This window comes from Diplotaxodon limnothrissa, linkage group LG5, assembly GCF_057381915.1.
Source record: "Diplotaxodon limnothrissa isolate DT_005_m linkage group LG5, D_limnothrissa_male_GT1.1, whole genome shotgun sequence".
In the NCBI taxonomy this organism is placed as follows: Eukaryota; Metazoa; Chordata; class Actinopteri; order Cichliformes; family Cichlidae; genus Diplotaxodon; species Diplotaxodon limnothrissa.
In genome coordinates this window covers 9,642,529-9,661,078 of record NC_140600.1, presented here as the reverse complement: position 1 = coordinate 9,661,078, position 18,550 = coordinate 9,642,529, and the positions used below count along the sequence as shown (strand labels likewise).

General features: G+C 44.2%; 1 protein-coding gene across 2 annotated transcripts in view; it reads right to left on the bottom strand.

Moving 5' to 3' along the window:
• Positions 1-2,629: 2,629 nt before the first annotated feature.
• The window catches only part of pdzrn3b (PDZ domain containing RING finger 3b), a 106,125-nt gene continuing 90,204 nt past the window's right edge, over positions 2,630-18,550 (bottom strand). For both annotated transcript variants that reach the window (XM_085353005.1, XM_085353006.1), the window contains 7 exons: positions 8,872-9,125; positions 7,614-7,698; positions 6,009-6,107; positions 5,856-5,918; positions 5,653-5,754; positions 5,348-5,464; positions 2,630-4,987 (listed from right to left, as the gene is read on the bottom strand). In XM_085353005.1, coding sequence (XP_085209131.1) covers positions 3,482-4,987; positions 5,348-5,464; positions 5,653-5,754; positions 5,856-5,918; positions 6,009-6,107; positions 7,614-7,698; positions 8,872-9,125 — 2,226 coding nt within the window. In that variant the 3' untranslated portion in view covers positions 2,630-3,481. The remainder of the gene's footprint in view (positions 4,988-5,347; positions 5,465-5,652; positions 5,755-5,855; positions 5,919-6,008; positions 6,108-7,613; positions 7,699-8,871; positions 9,126-18,550) is intronic.

Genomic DNA, 18,550 nt, shown 5'->3' with positions numbered 1-18,550 from the left:
GAGGTGGAGTTTCCAGACTTATCGAGCAGGTATGACCATTTTCGTCTCCATAGTGAGACAGCATTGGGATCGGCAGCGCTCGCAGGAAGCAGAGGAGCCGCCTCCTTATCAGTTAATGGGTAAGTGCACTGGAATGTCGGCCTCTTCTCCACGCTGACATTTAAACTGATGAGTCCCTCAGTCCAAGCCAAACACTGGACTGTCAAACCATGTGGGGAGGGGAAGAGCAACACTTTCATCCCAACGATAATAAAAACACATGGAGGTAGCAAAACAGGTACGTGATCAGATAATCTCCAAGGAGTCTGTGATGCTGGTGGTGGGGCAACCCAGAATTGATGCTATATCTTATAGTTTGCCTTGCATGCCACATTGTTATCTCCTATTAAAAGAGTGTGCACGGAGATTTGTACCCAGACATAAATCAAGAGGCTTGGGTTCGGTCAAGCGTAAAGAGCTTGGAGTCATCAATTATACTCTACCAGACACAGAGGGAGAGGCTGAGCTTGCACCCCTCATTATCATAATCATCCCTCATAAGTGATGCAGACTGAAGAATGGAGACGAGAGAGATTCATGAACTATCCAGACTGACTAATAATACAAACTGAAGACAGCACTGCCAGTTCATAAAGGAATTTTAAGTCAGTCTTTTTGTGATAGGCTACAGAAGGGAGGAACATGTACACCGATAAGGCACAGCATTATGACCGCCTGTCTGCCCGCCCCTTTTTGCTGCCAAAACAACCCTGTAGCTGGCCTCCAAGATGATAGCAGTAACCAGCCCATCCCATCCCACAGAGGCTCGACTTGATTGAGATCTGGGGAATATGGAGGCCAAGTCAACACCTCAGGGTGAACTATCCTGCTGAAAGAGGCCACAACCATCAGGGAGTACCAATGGTAAATAGACTTGTTCCTTTATACTGCTTTTCTACTGTTCTCGAGCATTTCATACAAGCTTCATTCGCCCAATCCCTCCAAGCAATTTTTCTATACCTGAAGTCCTCACACACATTGATGCCTCCAATGAATGCATCAGAGAGCAACTTGTAGTTCAGTATCTTGCCCAAGGATAGTTTGGCGCTACTTTGGAGCTGCCAAGAATTGAACCACCAACCTTTGGTCCTTGTCAAACTTGTTCAAATCCTCACGTCTGCACATTTTTCTTGCTTTTAACATGAGATTTGAGGACAAAATGTTCATTTGCTCCCCCATATATTCCCCCACCTCCACCAACAGGGGTCATGATGTAGAGATAATCGGTATCATTAGGTTGTATCAGTATCACCATGATGTGCATGTTTCTGTTAGCTTGACACACTGACTAAGCAGGGTTTGGCAGGACGTACTATGGGGTATATATGAAGTTTTGGAGCTTGACGAATATTTGATCCCCTAACAAAAAGAAGATATTACAACCTTTGTTTGCAGTTTTGAGCACTCTTTTATACATATTTGTTAAATCTCTTGGGACCAGCACAACAAGCTGAATGTTTGCATATCTAAACCCAAATGGAAGAAATTTCTTTAAGTTATTGTTTAGATGAAGTCTCCTCCAGCTGCTTTGACTGTGCCAGAGGTGTCATAGCTTTGGAAGAAACAGTGGCGAAAACACACATACTCAGTATTTTTTCTAAATCATGTAGTCTACGTTCATCAGACAAGACTGTATGTTTATTAGATACTTGCTGCACAAAACAGCTTACAACTGAATAAATATCTACATTTTAACAAAGCGAACAGAGTTCAAATGGCAGGAAAATGGGCTCTAGTATTCACTTTCAGACCCTACACAATAATTAATTGACCTGCTAAAGTAAAAATATCTACATATTGAATGTCCAAACCCTCAAATTGATCAGTCTTTAAATGGACTCATCTGTGAGTAAACACGTTAAATGCATGTTACTCCTGCCCTTGTTGTTGTCGTCTCATTAAAAAACAACGGTGCACTGAACAACTAAGGTGACGACAAAGTGGATCAGCAGAGGGTGAGCTGCTTTTGTCCTCGGTAACGAGGCGCTGAGCTGATAATTGAAGGATCATACGGGACTGAGGCGACAAGGTCTCTGTAACAGATGGTAGGAGTCCGGCGTCAGATAAATAAACCATCAGCCCAGCATGGGGACATCACCATAAGACAAAGCTTATTGCCAGCATTACAGACAGCGTGAAACGACCCATCAGATCTGAGCTACGAGCTGATGGACCACTTTTCTTTGGCTGAGGAAAAGATAATGGAGGGAAGCCACTGTGAGATATGTAGAAAAGGCTGTCAGTATGTAAATCTTTGTTGTCAACCTTGAGCCCCGTCAGACTTGGACAGCAGGGATCTCTACTGACTGGACTGTTTTATGTTAATGCCAGCCTGTCATGCTGTTGCCCTACTTGGGTTCTGATATGAAACGCAGACACAGCCAAAACACTTTTTGCCTCAGGACTTCTGCTATCATTACTACTGTTCAAAAACCTTAATCGACATGAATATTTTGACTGGAGTCTTGCACCATCTACTTTGGTCCAACCTCCCCTTATTGAGTAAAAATACTTAAATGCTAAAATGCCAGAAGGAAATAAACAACATCTCTTATAAATGACAAAATTCTCACAAGTTTTCAAAGCTCGTCATATATAAAACAATAATTTATTATTTCTCTCATTTTACAAGACATCAAATTGGGTGGTTAACTAAAGATTTGCTTAAGCTGTTATTCTGACCAATACATGAAACCCTACCAAAGCAACTACAGTGTGTGCTTGAACAAACAGACATTTCAGTTTCAGCAACGTGAGAAATGTCTTTCTCTAAATATACGTACATACATGGTGATATCACGTTATGATGTTCTCTACATTATGTAACAGACGGTACATCGCTGGTGGCTTTAAACTTTGGGAGATCAGCACCATTCAAGGGAAAGCAAAACAACAAAGTGAATTTGATACAAAAGTTGGATTTTTTTTAATTTACAAAAAGTCCTTTTGAAAAGGTTAAGCGTTTCACCTCGCAGGAAAATATTGTTTTGGTAAAAGCATTACGTACACATTACAGCAAAAATACTGAAGAGATATATAGTACGAACAAAATAATGTAAAATAGTGTAAATGCTGGCTTTTTAATGTATGGCACACTGTCTTTACACACTTTCAAAACCTTCCAAAAAGTCAAATATTGTATTTGTGTTTCAAAAAAATCTTCAAAAAAGCAGGCACAAAGGTAGAAGAGATTATTGAATTATGCTTCCAAAATCTTCCTCATACACGGTCTCCTAATCCAACTCACTCGAGGTCCAACCGTTGTTTCAGGAGCCCTCTTTTCACTGCAGTGGGGAAAATGCTCACACAGAAAAGGTGTTTATTTCCTATTTACACGTGTTGCCACCTTGAACGAGGCAGGAATCTGTACCCCAGCTGTTAGAGTCCTATGTACAGACCATTACACTCAAGTCTCTTCTCCTCTAGCAGGCCTGAACAGGACTTAGACCGTAGTCACAGACAGGAGGGAGTTGTACACCCTCGTGCCATCTGGTGACTTGGTACCATGGGTGAGAAGTTCTTGAATGGTCATCCAGTTGTCAAATATTTTCTTATTCCTCTTTTTCATCATCTTTTTGTGGCTGAGTTCGATGATGTTCGGCTCCTTTTTGTCCTCCAGGGTGGCCTGCTCCTTCAGACAGTCGGCTCGGCTCTGCTTCATGAACTCGCGGCGCTGCCTCTGCTCCTTGGCACGCACCGCGTGCTGCTTCCTCTCTTCCTTGCTCCAGTAGCGGCCCATCTTCAGCTCGCTTATGGCGTCGTCATCTGTGGTCATACCGCTGCGCTCCTCGTGAATCCGGAGGGCGCGTTCCCTCAGCAGCTTGTCCCGGACGGGCCTCTTGGTGATGTAACGTGTGCCGTCGCTGCGGATCTTCACCTTCCACTCCATCTTAGGCTCCAGGTCGCTGGGGGTAATGGGATCCCGACACATGCTGACCAGGCTCATCTGGCTCTGAGCGTACTCTACGGCTGACTTCTGCTGGATCAGCTGCATGTAGCTCTGGTAGTGCTGGGCATGGGCGGGGATGTGAGCGTGCTTGTAAGGTGAGTGCGGCTGAGAGAAGCCTCGCCCGCTCTTACTAGACTCTCCGGGCTTTCTCTCTTTGCCCTCTGCCTGCAGTGCTCCATCTGGATCCTTGGATGAGCTTCTGCTCCGGCTCGGGCTGCAAGCTTCCTGCTCAGGAGACAGGAGGGGCTTCAGCATCCTGCCGCTGGAGCCCGACGGCCCAGCTTGGTTTTCTGCTACTCTACGGAGCGAATTATCTGGAGACAGTTCCAGAGTCAGAGGGGTGCTGCGGCAGCTCTCACCAGTGTTATAGGCACTGGAGCTGTCCTTGTCAGACTTCTCTGGCAGCTCCGTGATGTCTGACAGCTCGTGGCGGCGAGCATCTATGCTAGTGTTATAGTTGCGGAAGCCGCTGTTGTGCAGCATCCAGGATTCACGGCACTGCTCCCTCAGCTGCTGCATCTTGTGGGCGCGGACGATGTTCAGGCACTCCAGCTCTATGGTGCGCAGCTCTTCATTGAGCATCTCAAGCTCCTTGTCCACACCCTCCTGGTCCTGACCCACCGCTCCACCGCCCTGCCCATAGAGGCCCTGGGCTCCACTGCTCCTCATCTGGCACTTGAGCTCCAGGAGTTCCCTGAAGCGCTCGCACTCGTCAACCGGAATGCCCAGGAAGTCGGCGTCGGCGTAGTCGACCGACATGAACGACTCGCTGCTGAAGGGCAGGTCGGTGCTACCGAGCGTGTCCTGGCTGTAGGTCAGCTTTCTGCAGCTGCCCAGCGTGTTGGAGGCCGTGGTCTGGTCATCGCCGAGGTTCTCCTGCTCAGAGCTCTCGTCGTTTCGCGTGCTCTCGTCCGTGCGGCCGACGCCGCTGTCCTTCTCGTGATGGTTAGAGAGCAGCGTGGCTGTATCTGTGGTGCCCCCATCCTCCTCGTGCTTCTTCTAAACAAAACAAGCAAACAGCCCGCACAGGGGGAAGAAATAAGCGTAACTGTTTCACAACTGTTTTTCACATTTGGACAAATATGTGCAAAACTGTTAATATCACATCTGCTTTAATTATGAGCATTCACTGCACTTTTAGTCACAAATGGACGAATAACAAAGGCTGTGTCGCTGAGCCTGAGGTTCTCCATAACAAAGACAATTTCTGTTAATGGAAAAAAACAGTTGGAAACCGCGGAGCATCTGTTCACCTCGCCAGAACGGGCTCGGCCGACATAATCTATTGATGGACATGTGTGTTAGTGGAGATTGATTGTGCGTGCTCACGCTCTTCACGCTGCGCACATGTGCGCATACCTGCTGCAGCATGCTGGCAGTGAACTGCATGGCCTGATGGTGCTGCTGCTCCAGCATATCCATGTGGAGGTCATCCAGGAAGTCGTTCCTGTCATCATCCATCCAGCCCTCATCCAGCTGAGACGCGGCGGAGAGAAGAGACGCCTCATTAGATGCAAAGTTTTACACACACACACAAAAAAGACCATCTGCTATTCAAAGTCCAAGTGCTGTTTTCAGATTTGAATCAATTTGATGTGAAATCACATTTGGTTCCAAACTAAAACCTTTATTGAGTTGACACCAATAACAGTTTGTGAAATTACCTGGATCTCTGGCCTGGCCACCAGCAGGGAGATGTTCTGGTTGCTCTCACTGGTTAGCAGTGCCACGGCATCCTCTCGATTTTGGATCTCAACACCGTTGATCTTATTGACACAGAAAGAGCCATTTAAATAAAAAAAAGCTGTTTTTGTTCACTGTCATGATATGAGATCACAGAAACATGCACACACACACAAAATCATACCTGTATGATTTTGTCACCTTCTCTAATTCTGCCATCTTTTGCTGCAATGCTGTTTGGATCAATCTAAAGAGAGCACACATTACATTTGTGAGTTAAAGTGAGCGTTATTGACGCCGACAGGCAAAGAAATCGCTGTCCGCCTGCGCCACATACCTCACTAATGTAGATCCCAGCCTCATCCTCATCGTCAGTCCTGTAACAGATAGTCAGGCCGAGCTTGTCTTGAATGTTGTCTCTGTACAAATCCACCTCCTGGAAGGACACATGCACAGATTAATAACCTACATAGCTGGAATTATTTTGGCCCATAGAGCAGAGAAACACTGTATTTATACGTCTGTGTCCCAGGACTATCTAAATGGGATCAAAACTGGGACACCAGAGAAGGAGTGATCCATCAATCTCTGTAATGAATCTTTCAGCTGGAGGCAGCAAGGCCACAGGCTCCTGACAAAGCCCTCTGACAGAATGAGAGATGATGCAGTGGACTGCATTTGCTGAGAGTGCCATTTTTCACTTGTCAACACGTGTAATCTCACAGATACAGATAAAGATATGAGCAGCGCTCGTTTTTGGGGGCAGAGGGCAGATTCTGAAAGGGGTTAGCACTCTAAAAAACTCGCAGCTAAAAAATGGAGACCATCTTTGAGGAAAAACCTCTGGAAAACACCAAGAATTAGATGACTATTCTTATTCAGTAAATATGATGCTATAGTGAGGTATGGTAAGCAGGGGTGATCCTCGTGAATGGCTGAAACCGACACTAGAAGTTTAGATTGTTGCTTCTAGCTGTTTGTAGCAGTCTTTCTTCTGGAATTATTAAATACCTGCAGCTTCTGCAGAGGTTTCTTCCTGTTTAAAGGGAGTTTTTCCTTCCCAATGTTGCCAAGCGCAACATAGTGGGTCGTATGACTGTTGGGGTCTTCATCTTACGATACAAAGTGCTTCGAGGTGACTGTTGCTGTGATTTAGTGCTAAATAAAACTGAACTGAATCACAGGGATACCTATAGGATTCATTAATTTGGATTATATTATACAGGATTCATAACACTGACTGTGTGAATCTATTATTTTAACTAGCAAAAAAACAACTAAACAAAACAATAAATATGATTTGGGAAGAAAAGTAAAGTAAACAAAAAAGCTTCTGGTATTAATATAAACAAATTAGCGGTCAACCTGTCGGATTTGATTTAATCGCTAATTTGCTGTTGTGTGAATTTAAACATTATGAAGCAGAGTCATTCTTCAAGAGCACCTCCACAGATATTATTAATATCAGGCAGGTGGTCCCTGAGGTTTAATAAGAGGGGGAGCGAGGGTTGGCAGAGGTCAACGAAGGTGCACGATGGAGGTTTGATCGTGGCCTCTTCCAGCCTCTGTTAGCATCGTCAGATTCATCACCGCAGCCCTATTATCTTGTGCCATCTAATTATCCGCTGGGCCTCATCTCCACTGCGTAGGAGCAGAGGAAGACTTATTAGGCCCTGTCACTAATAAGTAATGATGTCACCGTTGTGCATCTGCTGGAACAAACCAGCAACTCGATTCCTGTCTGGCATGCATCTCAGTGTCTCCGCATAGGGAGACTGCTCCATCAATAAGTGCAATATATCAGGGCTTGGGGTCGCTAACAAGGCCATTGGAGCGGAGACGCCGAGACGACCTCAGGTCTGCTTATGGAGCAATAATGCACTTCTGCCCAAAAGTAGAGCTTCATTGAGTGGACGACTAAGAACGGAGATGGTGTTTTTACCTCATATTCCAGCTCCTCCCGCTCTATGTCCTGCTGTATACCCTCAAGGAAATCAGGGTCAAAGTACACGTGCCCAGGAGGATGCCTGAGGAAAGGAAAAAAAGAGAATACGATAAATTGGAAAAGAGTGGAAGTCAAATTGAACACACACATTAGGAAAGGAAACAAGAAGTAGTGACGCGTTTGTCAATCTGGATTTAATTTTGCCCCAGAGTTGGAAAATTAAATGGAGAAGTAGTGGGAAAGTAATAAGAATTCAATGAAGAAATCACTCTTGAATCAGATTCATTGAAACTGCAGCCTGAAGCTAATCACAAATTAACACCGTGTTATTAATTTGTCTCGGAAATCAATTAAATCGCTATTATTCATTAAAGGGCGACTCCTGCTGCCACAGAGTGGAAAGTATAGCCAGGCTCCAGGGCTCACACACACACACACGGAGTCAGAAACAAAAGATGCATTTTGAGAATGTGCAAATGAGCACGGCCATCATTTTAATGTGGCTGCGTGCCCCGGAGGAGCTGTTATCTCCCGTGAGTGACAGGGACATTTTCCCTTCAAACTTCCACACTGGTGTTACACGATCGCAGCGGTGCATTCTGCAGAGCAAGATAAGCTCTTTCAATTAGCATTTGAGGTAAAACGTTGGACGGTGACCAAAACTGGCATGACCTTTCCAACACTGCCGAGTTCTAACAACAAAGATTTCGACACTCTTCTCCATTTGGCAAAAGGAATTTCTGAACAAGCAAGTTGTGAAAAAGGCGTGAGGGGTCTTTAGCAACTGAGGGTGAGTGTGCTTAACTGCAGCTGGCCTTGCTTTAAACTAAGGAAACAGGAGAAGCTTAAGAAGCTTTTAAGAAGATGAAGAAACGTGGTCCAGAAAGGCTGGCGACACATAAAGGCTTATGAGACCCTTTCAAATGTGTCCTTTTTTAAAACCACTGGTAGACGGTTTAATTAACCACCTCAAATTTGAGATTAGTTTAATGTGTAACTTGAACACTTTGAATCGGTGACAGGGGAAGAGATTGTTAGCAACACAGTTTCATTGACATGTACAGTTATTTAATGTTCAAATGTGTGTCCCACACATAATTTACAGAATAAACTGCCTTCTCTATATTTAAAACAAGAGTTCTCTGACTACTCTTGAAATAGTCTGCCTCCAGTTGTTCTTGTGCCGTTCTGTGCTCACTAACTTGCAAGGTTGAACTCCTTGAGTAAAAAAAAAAAAAACCGAGCTGGTACTTACTCCTCTGGAAGCAGATACTCCTCCAGCTCTGAGATTGGGGGTGAAGAGGGGGGCAGATTGGTGAGGGCCATGATGTGCTGGAGGGTGATGTCCGTCTGGGTGCTGATGTCTGTGACTTGGGTGTCAACGGCAGGGTTGGCCACTTTGGGGTAAGGGGCCCGACGCAGAACCTGGACCACGATGGGCTCCTTGGCGGTGCGGAAGGCCTCCACCGCCTGGTCGTGTGTGGCCTTTGAGAGGTCCTTTCCATTGACCTGGAAGGAGGAAGGAGACACCAAGGTCAATAACCATGATAATAATGGAGAAGGTTATTTTTCTATTTGGTGCCGAGCTCTCTCTGTGAAGCTCACGTCACACTATGCCCACACAAAATCAGAAGCAATGTTCTGTTTGAGAAATGACTCATTACCGCCTTCAGCTTGTTTTACAGGGTCACAGTTGGACCACGCAGAGTAAGACCTTAATTAGGAAGAGTCTCTCTTTAATTAATCGAGGTTATTATCCGTGGCTGCATGAAGAAGCCCTCGTTTAGCTAAGTAATTTCTTAGCAGAGGATAAATTTGACCTCCCGTCAGAGACAGTGGAGTGGGTGCCAGGCGCTAACCTGAGAAGATTAATTTGAGCAAAAAAGCTGCAGCGAGTCGCGAAGAAGAGGCTAATTAAGTGTGGCTGAGCCACTTAAAGTGTCTGAGTGCTGATGAGAGATGAGCACAGACCCTCAAAAGAACATGTCACCAGACCCAGTGTGACTTGCACGCAGATCTACGCTGTCCAAAAAGGTCACGGCTGGGTGTACAAATTAGATCTGTGGTTTATCGCTATAGGCTAAATCTTACAGGAAATTTACTGGAGGATCGACACTGGGAGCGAATCCAAAACAAGCGGCGGCTCGCTAAACTTTATTAACAGCTGAGGTTTCTTGCATGTAATCCGCAGCCTGGGTCAGTACACTTTATCGGGGTTTACACACAGCTGCCGTTCCGCTCTCAATCACCACGTCATGTGGAATTTTTTGGTCTGTGATTCCCGGATGTGTTGAGAGCTTTGATAGAATCTGAGCCTGAGGGTCTTCTCATTTCACAGGTCTCCTCCTCCTGCTTCTCTGCTGCGTTTGCACACACACGCACACACATGCTCATTTCTACCTAGAATGAAGGTACTTTCTCACATCAGTATCTAGTTTGCAGGTCATTAGGCATGTCATGAATCTCCAGCATCCCTTCTTCACTCTTCTTCACATCTGACACACGTGCAAGTCCCCGTCTGAGGATTAATTTTCTGATAAACATGTAGGTGGTTGCTGTGCCTGCCCCCAGCTATAGTAGTCCAATTCATAGCACAGTTTGCAGACTTAACTGTAGTCCGACACATCAGAAGTAGCAGCAATATTAAAACACCTCCAGGGGGATAACGGTGGTATATACACACAACCCGACTTTGACCCACAGAACGTGAAAAGTGAAGGTATATTTTTATAAAAGGAGGACGTATACCAAAAAGCGCTAGGCTTGAGTATGTGCTGAAAGAGAAAGGCTGGAAAACGGAGGAAACGCTGTGGGGAGAGGCCATGTGCCTGCTAATAACCAGAGCAGATTAATGCTAATCCTGGGTTTGCAGGATAATTGGATCATCACAGTGGACTTTAAACTTTTTCTACATTAAAACTTGACCAAAAAAAAAATTTATAGCTAATTTGGGTTTGCTCAGAATAATTCAACAGTGAGAAAAGTTTTATCATAACAGAAAATGCTAATGTAAGAAATTCAATCAGTCCAGACCTGATGTCTGGACTGATCTTTGTTTCCCACAGCAGGCCACGATGTTGCACATCAGCTGAGGAAAACAAGCGCCTTTGTGCCTTCTCCCCTCTGCACGCAGGCTCCAGCAGTTAAACCTGGTTGCCAGGAATCCCGAGCCTACTTGAAGGCAGTGAACCAGAGACAAAGCCTTTAGTCCCCTTCTTGTTGTGCCTACAGCATTCTGCCTCAGTGCTCTCAATGGGGGAGGGGGGGGGGGGGGGGGGCAGAGTGTCCTCCCAACTGTGGAGGGGGTCCCACAGCCTCCATTCACTAGGCTCACCTCTGACACGGAGCGACCCTTTGCGGCACACTGGGAAAAAACCCACAACACTCTCCCGACACAATACACAATGCCTCGGCACCGCTGAGACCCCCAAACTGCGCCGTGTCAAGCCCCAACTCAGCCGCAGTTCAGAGCGCACAACTCCGTTTACACGCACAGCCAAACAAGCCAGACTTTAACAGGTTTAGCAGCTGCTCAGCTGCAACTGAAGGCCAAGTTCGCCTTGAGATGTGTTCTTCACGCTGACACCACGATGACTGACATGCAGAAATTACTCCGTCATCCTCCGGCGCATCCTCTGAGAGGCCTGGCTTAAATCCGTTTTAATGACAAGAGGGCGGCAAAGCCCCACTTAAAGGAATACTAATTAGTTTGAAATCAAACGACCGTTGCAGTGGTGGAATTTACACAGCTGTGGCTTTGTTATTCACCGATTTTCCTTCAATAAATGATCACATCTGAAGCAAAAGCAGAGCGGACGACCTGTATCACAGGACTTTCGTGCTCCGGAGCGCTCTTCCTCGGTGCTTCGTGTGGTAGCTGTGTCAGTCTTCAGCCTGCTGGGTAATAATAAGGGGCAGCAGGTGTGAGCCATCGAGCTCAGATGCTCTGGAAGGCAAATCAGGCTGGATTGAGATGTTGATGTGGGACTCTCTGTGTATTGTCTCTTCAGTGATTGGCAACCTGCTGCCAGAAATGCTTATCTGCCAGGCAGTGGGCTTCATCTCTTTGATTATTATATTCATATTACACTGCATGGAGCGAGGCGGCCTCTGTTTTCCATTTCCATTTAGTTTTTATTTAATCAGATATCCCCAGTGAAATCAAGCTTCTTTAAATACGAGAATGATTATGATGAAAAACAAGGGAAATAACTGTAATCAAGGATAATAAATGTAATAGACAGGACGGTTCTCTAAGCTCTGCTGTAACTCAAGCTTTTAGTTCATGCTTGCCACATGTGTACTGCACCACATCATCGCTCATAAGGTGAAATGGGTTATCTGCTAATTGAACGGTGGGTGCTTCTGCAGTCTAAGTGTTGCCGGGTAAGATACTAAACTCCAAACTTTCCCATATGCATCCATCAGTGAGGGGTGTGTGTGTGGGCTTAAAGACACAGAGTAAAAAGTGGCTTTATGAATTTTTGCTGTGGTGGAAAAAACATAAAGGGCACTCCACCGCAAATTATAGTCGTAGTTTTGAATCGGACACTGTTATCACTCATAATTTCAACTCGCCAATCATGTTGATGTGATGTCATAGCTCTGCAATTCAGGGAAAGGCTGGAAAAATACTAAATGCTTGCTTGTCAGCGTTGCCTTCAGGGGTTTTCGCTTTAGGGGAGTCAGCTCAGGGAGTTTAAAGAGTGTCAAAGTTTGCATAAGGAAGAGGGCAAGGTGGATAAATATGTCAATAATAATATTAATGAGCAGCTTGCTCTAAGTGGCTGGTTGCAATGACATAAATACTGATGTTGTAGGAATGACACCAGTAGTGATGCTTTTTTTCCCCCTTCCTGCAGGCTCACATTACATTCAGCCGATTTGAGTTTGTATGTGGGAGGAGGAAATTGATATTATTATTATTTTTATTGCACAAAAGAACAGGAGTGTGATGCTAACTGCAACCTGCATCCAAGATAGAAACAACCGCATTAAGATGCTAACACGACTTTGGCTCTTTGCAAGCTTCTGCACAAACAGCATGCTAACACTTTGTTACTTTTAATAAAAGTAACAAGAAATGTATAATACATTACTTTTTTTTGAATAATAATCCCAACACTGGACACCAGCATGGCAAAGTCTACTGCAGCTAATGATAAATGGAAACGCTATGCTAACAGTATGCTAACAGGAGCATTTTGAATCAGCTAAAATGAGACTAAACCAGCCCGATACACTACAATGCCAGTAAGACAGCCCCCCTCCCACCAGTTCTAATCATCATCATACAGGAAAGGCTTTGCAGGATATTAAGTGAATGTAGCATTAGTCTTTGATATGGCTATTGAATCACCACATAATCCTTTAATAAAGAGGACAGCCAGTGTTTCTGTTCCTCGGGGAGATGCGGCGAGGTGAGCAGAGTGGAAACTCTGCCAGACACACGGTGCCTTTGACAGTGTGGCAGAGGAAACCCTGGGAACTTCACTCTATAGTCGAGCATTTTCAAGCAGTTTGAAAGCCGGAGCACTCGTCTTTCTGGTTGGGTACACTTCTTAGACAAATTCTTCCAAATCTCTATTTCCCAACAGAAAGGAGCGCTGACATTATAGAGAGCATGAAGGCTTATATTCAGTGGGGCCTATACTACGTTTGAGTGGCAGCCTGAATGTAGGTCATTCTACTCATAAAGCACAGCTAATCCCTCTTTTATTTCACTTTAAAGCATCTTCATAATAATAATAATAATAATAATAAATTTTATTTATGAGCGCCTTTCAAGTCACCCAAGGACACTTTACAATAGAATAAAACACTTAGTAAAACAATGGCAGAATAAGAACAATAAAATAAAGCACAAGATAAAATGAACAAACAGTGGATTCACAGTGAATATGCAGATTTGAACAGATGAGTTTTGAGTTGGGATTTAAACTGGGGGAGAGAACCAATATTTCTTATTTCAGGGGGCAGAGAGTTCCACAGCCTGGGAGCAGAGCAGCTGAAAGCTCTGCTTCCCATGGTGGTGAGGCGGAAGGAAGGTACAGTAAGCTGGACAGAAGAAGAAGAACGAAGTGAACGGGCAGAACAAGTGGTGGTTAACAGGTCAGAAAGGTAAGAAGGAGCGAGGTTATGAAGGGCCTTGAAGGTGAGCAGGAGAAGTTTGAAAATTATCCGGAATTTCACAGGGAGCCAGTGAAGTTCCTGAAGAACAGGGGTGATGTGCTGGTAGGAGGGGGTTCTGGTGATAATGCGAGCAGCAGAGTTCTGAACCAGTTGAAGCTTATGGAGGGATTTTTGGGGGAGACCATGCAGAAGAGAATTGCAGTAGTCAATACGGGAGGTAACAAGACTATGTACAAGAATGGACGTAGACTGGGTGGAAAGAGAAGGAAGCAATCTGTTAATGTTACGTAGATGGAAGTAGGCAGAACGGGTGAGGTTATTGATGTGTGATTTATAAGAAAGTGTACTGTCTAGGATGACACCAAGGCTCTTAACCTGAGGAGAAGGGAAAACTGTGGAGTTATCGATGGTAAGTGAGAAATGGTTTGCCTTCAAAAGGTTGGATTTGGTGCCAATAAGGAGGATCTCAGTTTTATCCTCATTGAGCTTTAGAAAATTAGAGGTAAACCAGGATTTTAACTCTGATAGACATTCTGTAAGGGAAGAAGGTGGGAGGGAGGAATCAGGTTTGCAAGAGAGATATAACTGGGTGTCATCAGCAAAACAGTGAAACTGAAGATCAAATTTGCGGAAGATGGTACCTAGAGGGAGGATGTATATTATAAAGAGAAGAGGGCCTAAAACTGAACCTTGGGGTACACCAGAGGTGACGGGGAATAGGCGAGAGCGGAATGATCTTAGTTGAATAAACTGGGAACGGTCGAGGAGATATGATTGAAACCAGGCGAGGGGTGTGTCAGAGATGCCGAGAGAGGAAAGTCTGCTTAGAAGGACAGAGTGAGAAATGGTGTCAAAGGCAGAGCTCAGATCTAAAAGGACGAGAATGGTGAGAAGACCAGAGTCAGCTCCGATTAAGAGATCGTTAGTGACTTTAAGTAGAGCAGTTTCGGTACTGTGACATGAGCGAAAACCAGATTGAAATCTCTCGTAGATGTTATTATTAACCAGGTGTAAATGAAGTTGAGCTGCAACCACTTTTTCGAGTATCTTAGAAATGAAGGGTAGATTGGAAATCGGACGGAGGTTGTTAAAGTTGTTAGGATCTAAAGAAGGTTTTTTCAGTATAGGAGTGACTAGAGCAGTCTTCAATAAGGAGGGAACGATACCGGTGGTGAGAGAAGAGTGAATGATAGCACAGATGAGTGGGAGTAAAGAAGAGAGGCGGGATTTCACAAGCCCCGTGGGCATGGGGTCAAGATGACATGTGGCAGGCTTTGATTTACATATTAACTCGGAAATATCAGATAAATCAGGAAGATGAAAAGTGGAAAACGGCTCAAAAAGGAGAAAAGGTTCTGGAGAGGGCGTAGACACAACATTCGATCTGAGTTGCTGGTGGATGTTATCGATTTTCGTAGTCCAGAACAGCATCAAGGAGTTGCATGTTTCAGAGGAATAGAAGTGCGGTGGTAAAGCGTTGGGGGGTTGAATTAGTTTGTTGAAAACTGAAAACAGAGTCCTAGCATTACCCTCACAAGAACTGATAATACCAGAGTAGAAGCTTTGTTTGGCCTTGTTAATGGAGTTTTTATACTGAAGTACATGGTATTTATAGATTTCTGAATCAACAGTTAAACCAGATTTCTTATATTTACGCTCTAGCTGCCGAGCTTTGGCCTTCAGAGCTCGGAGATCAGAGGTAAACCAGGGAGCAGAGCGAGTGAAGGAAACAGAGTGGGTTTTTACAGGAGCCAGAGAATCAAGGACAGTGCGTAGACAATTATTATAATATAACAACAAATCATCAGGAGTAGAATAGAAGTCCGGAATCTGAACATTGTCCAAACTGGTAGTGAGAATGTCCATATCAATGTTCTTGATGTTGCGGAACGAGATGAGACGGGTTGGCTTGGTAGAAGAGCAGCAGAGAGTGAGGTTAAATGAAAGGAGGAAGTGGTCAGTTATGGGGATTTCAGTAGCAGAAAGATTCAAGGGAGTAAGACCAGAACAGCAGACCAAGTCCAGGGTGTGTCCTTTAGAGTGAGTGGGGAAGTCGATAAATTGTTTAAATTCAGAGCCTTCGAGACAGGAGGAAAAGTCTCTGGTGAGCAGAAGGTCATTATTGTCCATGTGAATGTTGAAATCTCCCACCAAGATCACATTTGGGGAGAGAGATGAAAGATGGGTTAGTAGATTAGCAAAGTCACTGAGGAAGACAGGGTTAGGTTTGGGGGGGCGGTATACAGTAGCTATGATAGTGGGAATGGGTCCAGTCAGCTCACATGCAAGGACATGACAGCTCACATGCAAGCACATGCAAGGACCTCTTCATGAGAGGAAAAACCTAAAAACTGAGAAGCAATTGATGATTTTTGTGCACACTTAGTGGTTTTTTTTTTGTTTTTTTTAAAGTCTTTAAAAATCTGCATTTTGTTTTTTAACTGACCAGGCAGGAAACTCTCCACAGCAGGAGGCTGTGGAGCACACAGCAGTCTTTATTTACAGCAGCCTGTGAGCTTACAGAGGATTACAGAACAAACAGCTAAAAACTTAATGCTGGCTGAAAGAGATACTGCTGTTTACTTTCACCTAATCTGATTGAAGCATGGGACATTGACTTCTTAACTGATCAGCTGTGGATAAAACAGATTACTTCAGTACGCTTTCTGCTCCCCATCTCAGGCCTAATGAGCCCAAATGAAGGTGTGATGTGTGTCTGATGGAGATGCTGAACTTCACCGCACTCCATTTGTCTTCTGCTTTCAATCTCTTTATAATAAATTCTTTTCAAATAGACTATTAGACATAATTTTTTAAATAGCGTTTGCACGCCTGTATCTCCCACTGTGTGCTTGTGTAGCCCGGCCTGCCTGAGCAGAGTGTGGGGAACATCGCTCTCTGCCCCTCAGCACATGTATGAAATTACAGGTATAAGGCAAAGTGAAGGGTCAGGTTCACGGGGCTGCTCATATCAGCAGTCAGGTTGAAACCTAAGGATTGTGCCATGTTTCATTTATGCACTTATCTCACACCAGTGCCTCAGGCGCCCCCTAACTGTCCAGCTACACAGATGTCGACCCACACTATAAACACACACTTACCCCATCACAGCTCTTTGCCAGGGCCAAGTCTATTTGTCCATGGCAGCAAAGACATTTTTGCTCTTAGGGGAGAGGAGGGGGTGGGGGACAGAAAAGTAAATACGAAAAGCCACAATCTGCGTCGAGATAGGACATACTGGAGCCATCCACGGCCATAACTACATTATACTAGGACACTAAATCAGAAAAAGAGCTCTTAGTCAACGTCATGCTGGGAGAGGCCAGATAATGAAAAACACCCAGAAATCAAACATCTGCTTCCAAGGTCCTGGTGCTGGATACCAAGACACCTCCAGAGGATCTGCGTGACCCTGAGGGGATCAGCGCTGTTTTGGCTAACAGCATTAAGTGGGTATTAAGTGGGCAACAGTATTAACTGTTGTGGCTGAGTGCTGTATATAAGTACATGAATAAAGCTCTGCTTACAAGGTTCATGAACACTTATTATATAATCACCAATCTTTTAATCATGTACCCGCTGTGACAATCAGGGTGAAGCACTGCTGCTCCTATAAAACAACAGCTGAGTGAAACTAATTAGGAGACCTTTACTATGAGCACACACACCTAACTAATTAGAAGACAACCTATTCAAAGCTGACTAGGACCTATTCTATCGTCTTATAATGGCATCGGGTCTGTGGCTAGTGTTTGTCCATAACAATGACGACAGTTTAAGCCAGTTCAACTTGGTAGGTTTTACTTTAAGTCATTATTGAGTGAGCAAAGACAACAGTCATTTAAAAAAAAGAAAAAAATTACAAAATTGTTAAACTTTACCTGTTTGTCAAAGTCAGTATCAATTTTCTTTATAGAGCAAACGTCACTGTACTAAAACACAATGTGCTTGAAATATAAATCTATGTAGGTTTGTGTACTCTGTTATATTTTTATATAATGTGTATAGGTTATAGCTTTTAAGTACCATATGGAGTTATAGTTGTGAGGAATTTGTCGAAGCTTTTGGTAACTGGTCCTTGTCTTTTTAAATGAGAAGAAAAAAAACATCATGCCACTAAAAGAGAAGAGTATTTTTCTGCAATTACAAACTGTGTAAAAAATCTTTGTATCAAAATAAAGCCACACTTGTGAGACTTAATCAGAGGTGTAAATATTACAGAAGATGCTACTCTGTCAAAGTAACTGAGGATGGAAATAAGATTTTTCTTGCCTAACTTCTTTTTTTGGATTTTATAGCATAAAAACTCTTTGAAAATATGCTGCGGTAGACAGTAAACTCCAATAAAATTGTGAATCGACATATTTACACTATCTGTGCAAAGACTGATGCTGGTGAAGTGAAACACGGCAAAGTTGCAGTGAAGACATAGCCTGGTGTTTTGCACGACACTCGCAGTCAATCAGTCAATCTTTTAACTGTAACTGGGCAGAAAATGCTGATTTTCTGACAGGAAATAGATCTAAGCCATTGTGGGAAATGGGAGTTTTTCAGGAAATGAGACATAAGCGCGATTTTTAAAGTTTTGGAAGCCTTGCTACCCTGCTGTTCAAACCTTCTGTTTGCAAATGACAAACAAATAACGTATACTTGCTTTAAGGCATTCAGAAGGAAGCTAAAATGGGCTCGTGGCTGAAATGAGAGACTTCACCCTGACTGCAAATAAGATAAAAAAGGATTATTCTGAACTGTGAATCACACAAAGCCACTCTAGTAGGGGTTGGCAAAAGCATAAGAGCATG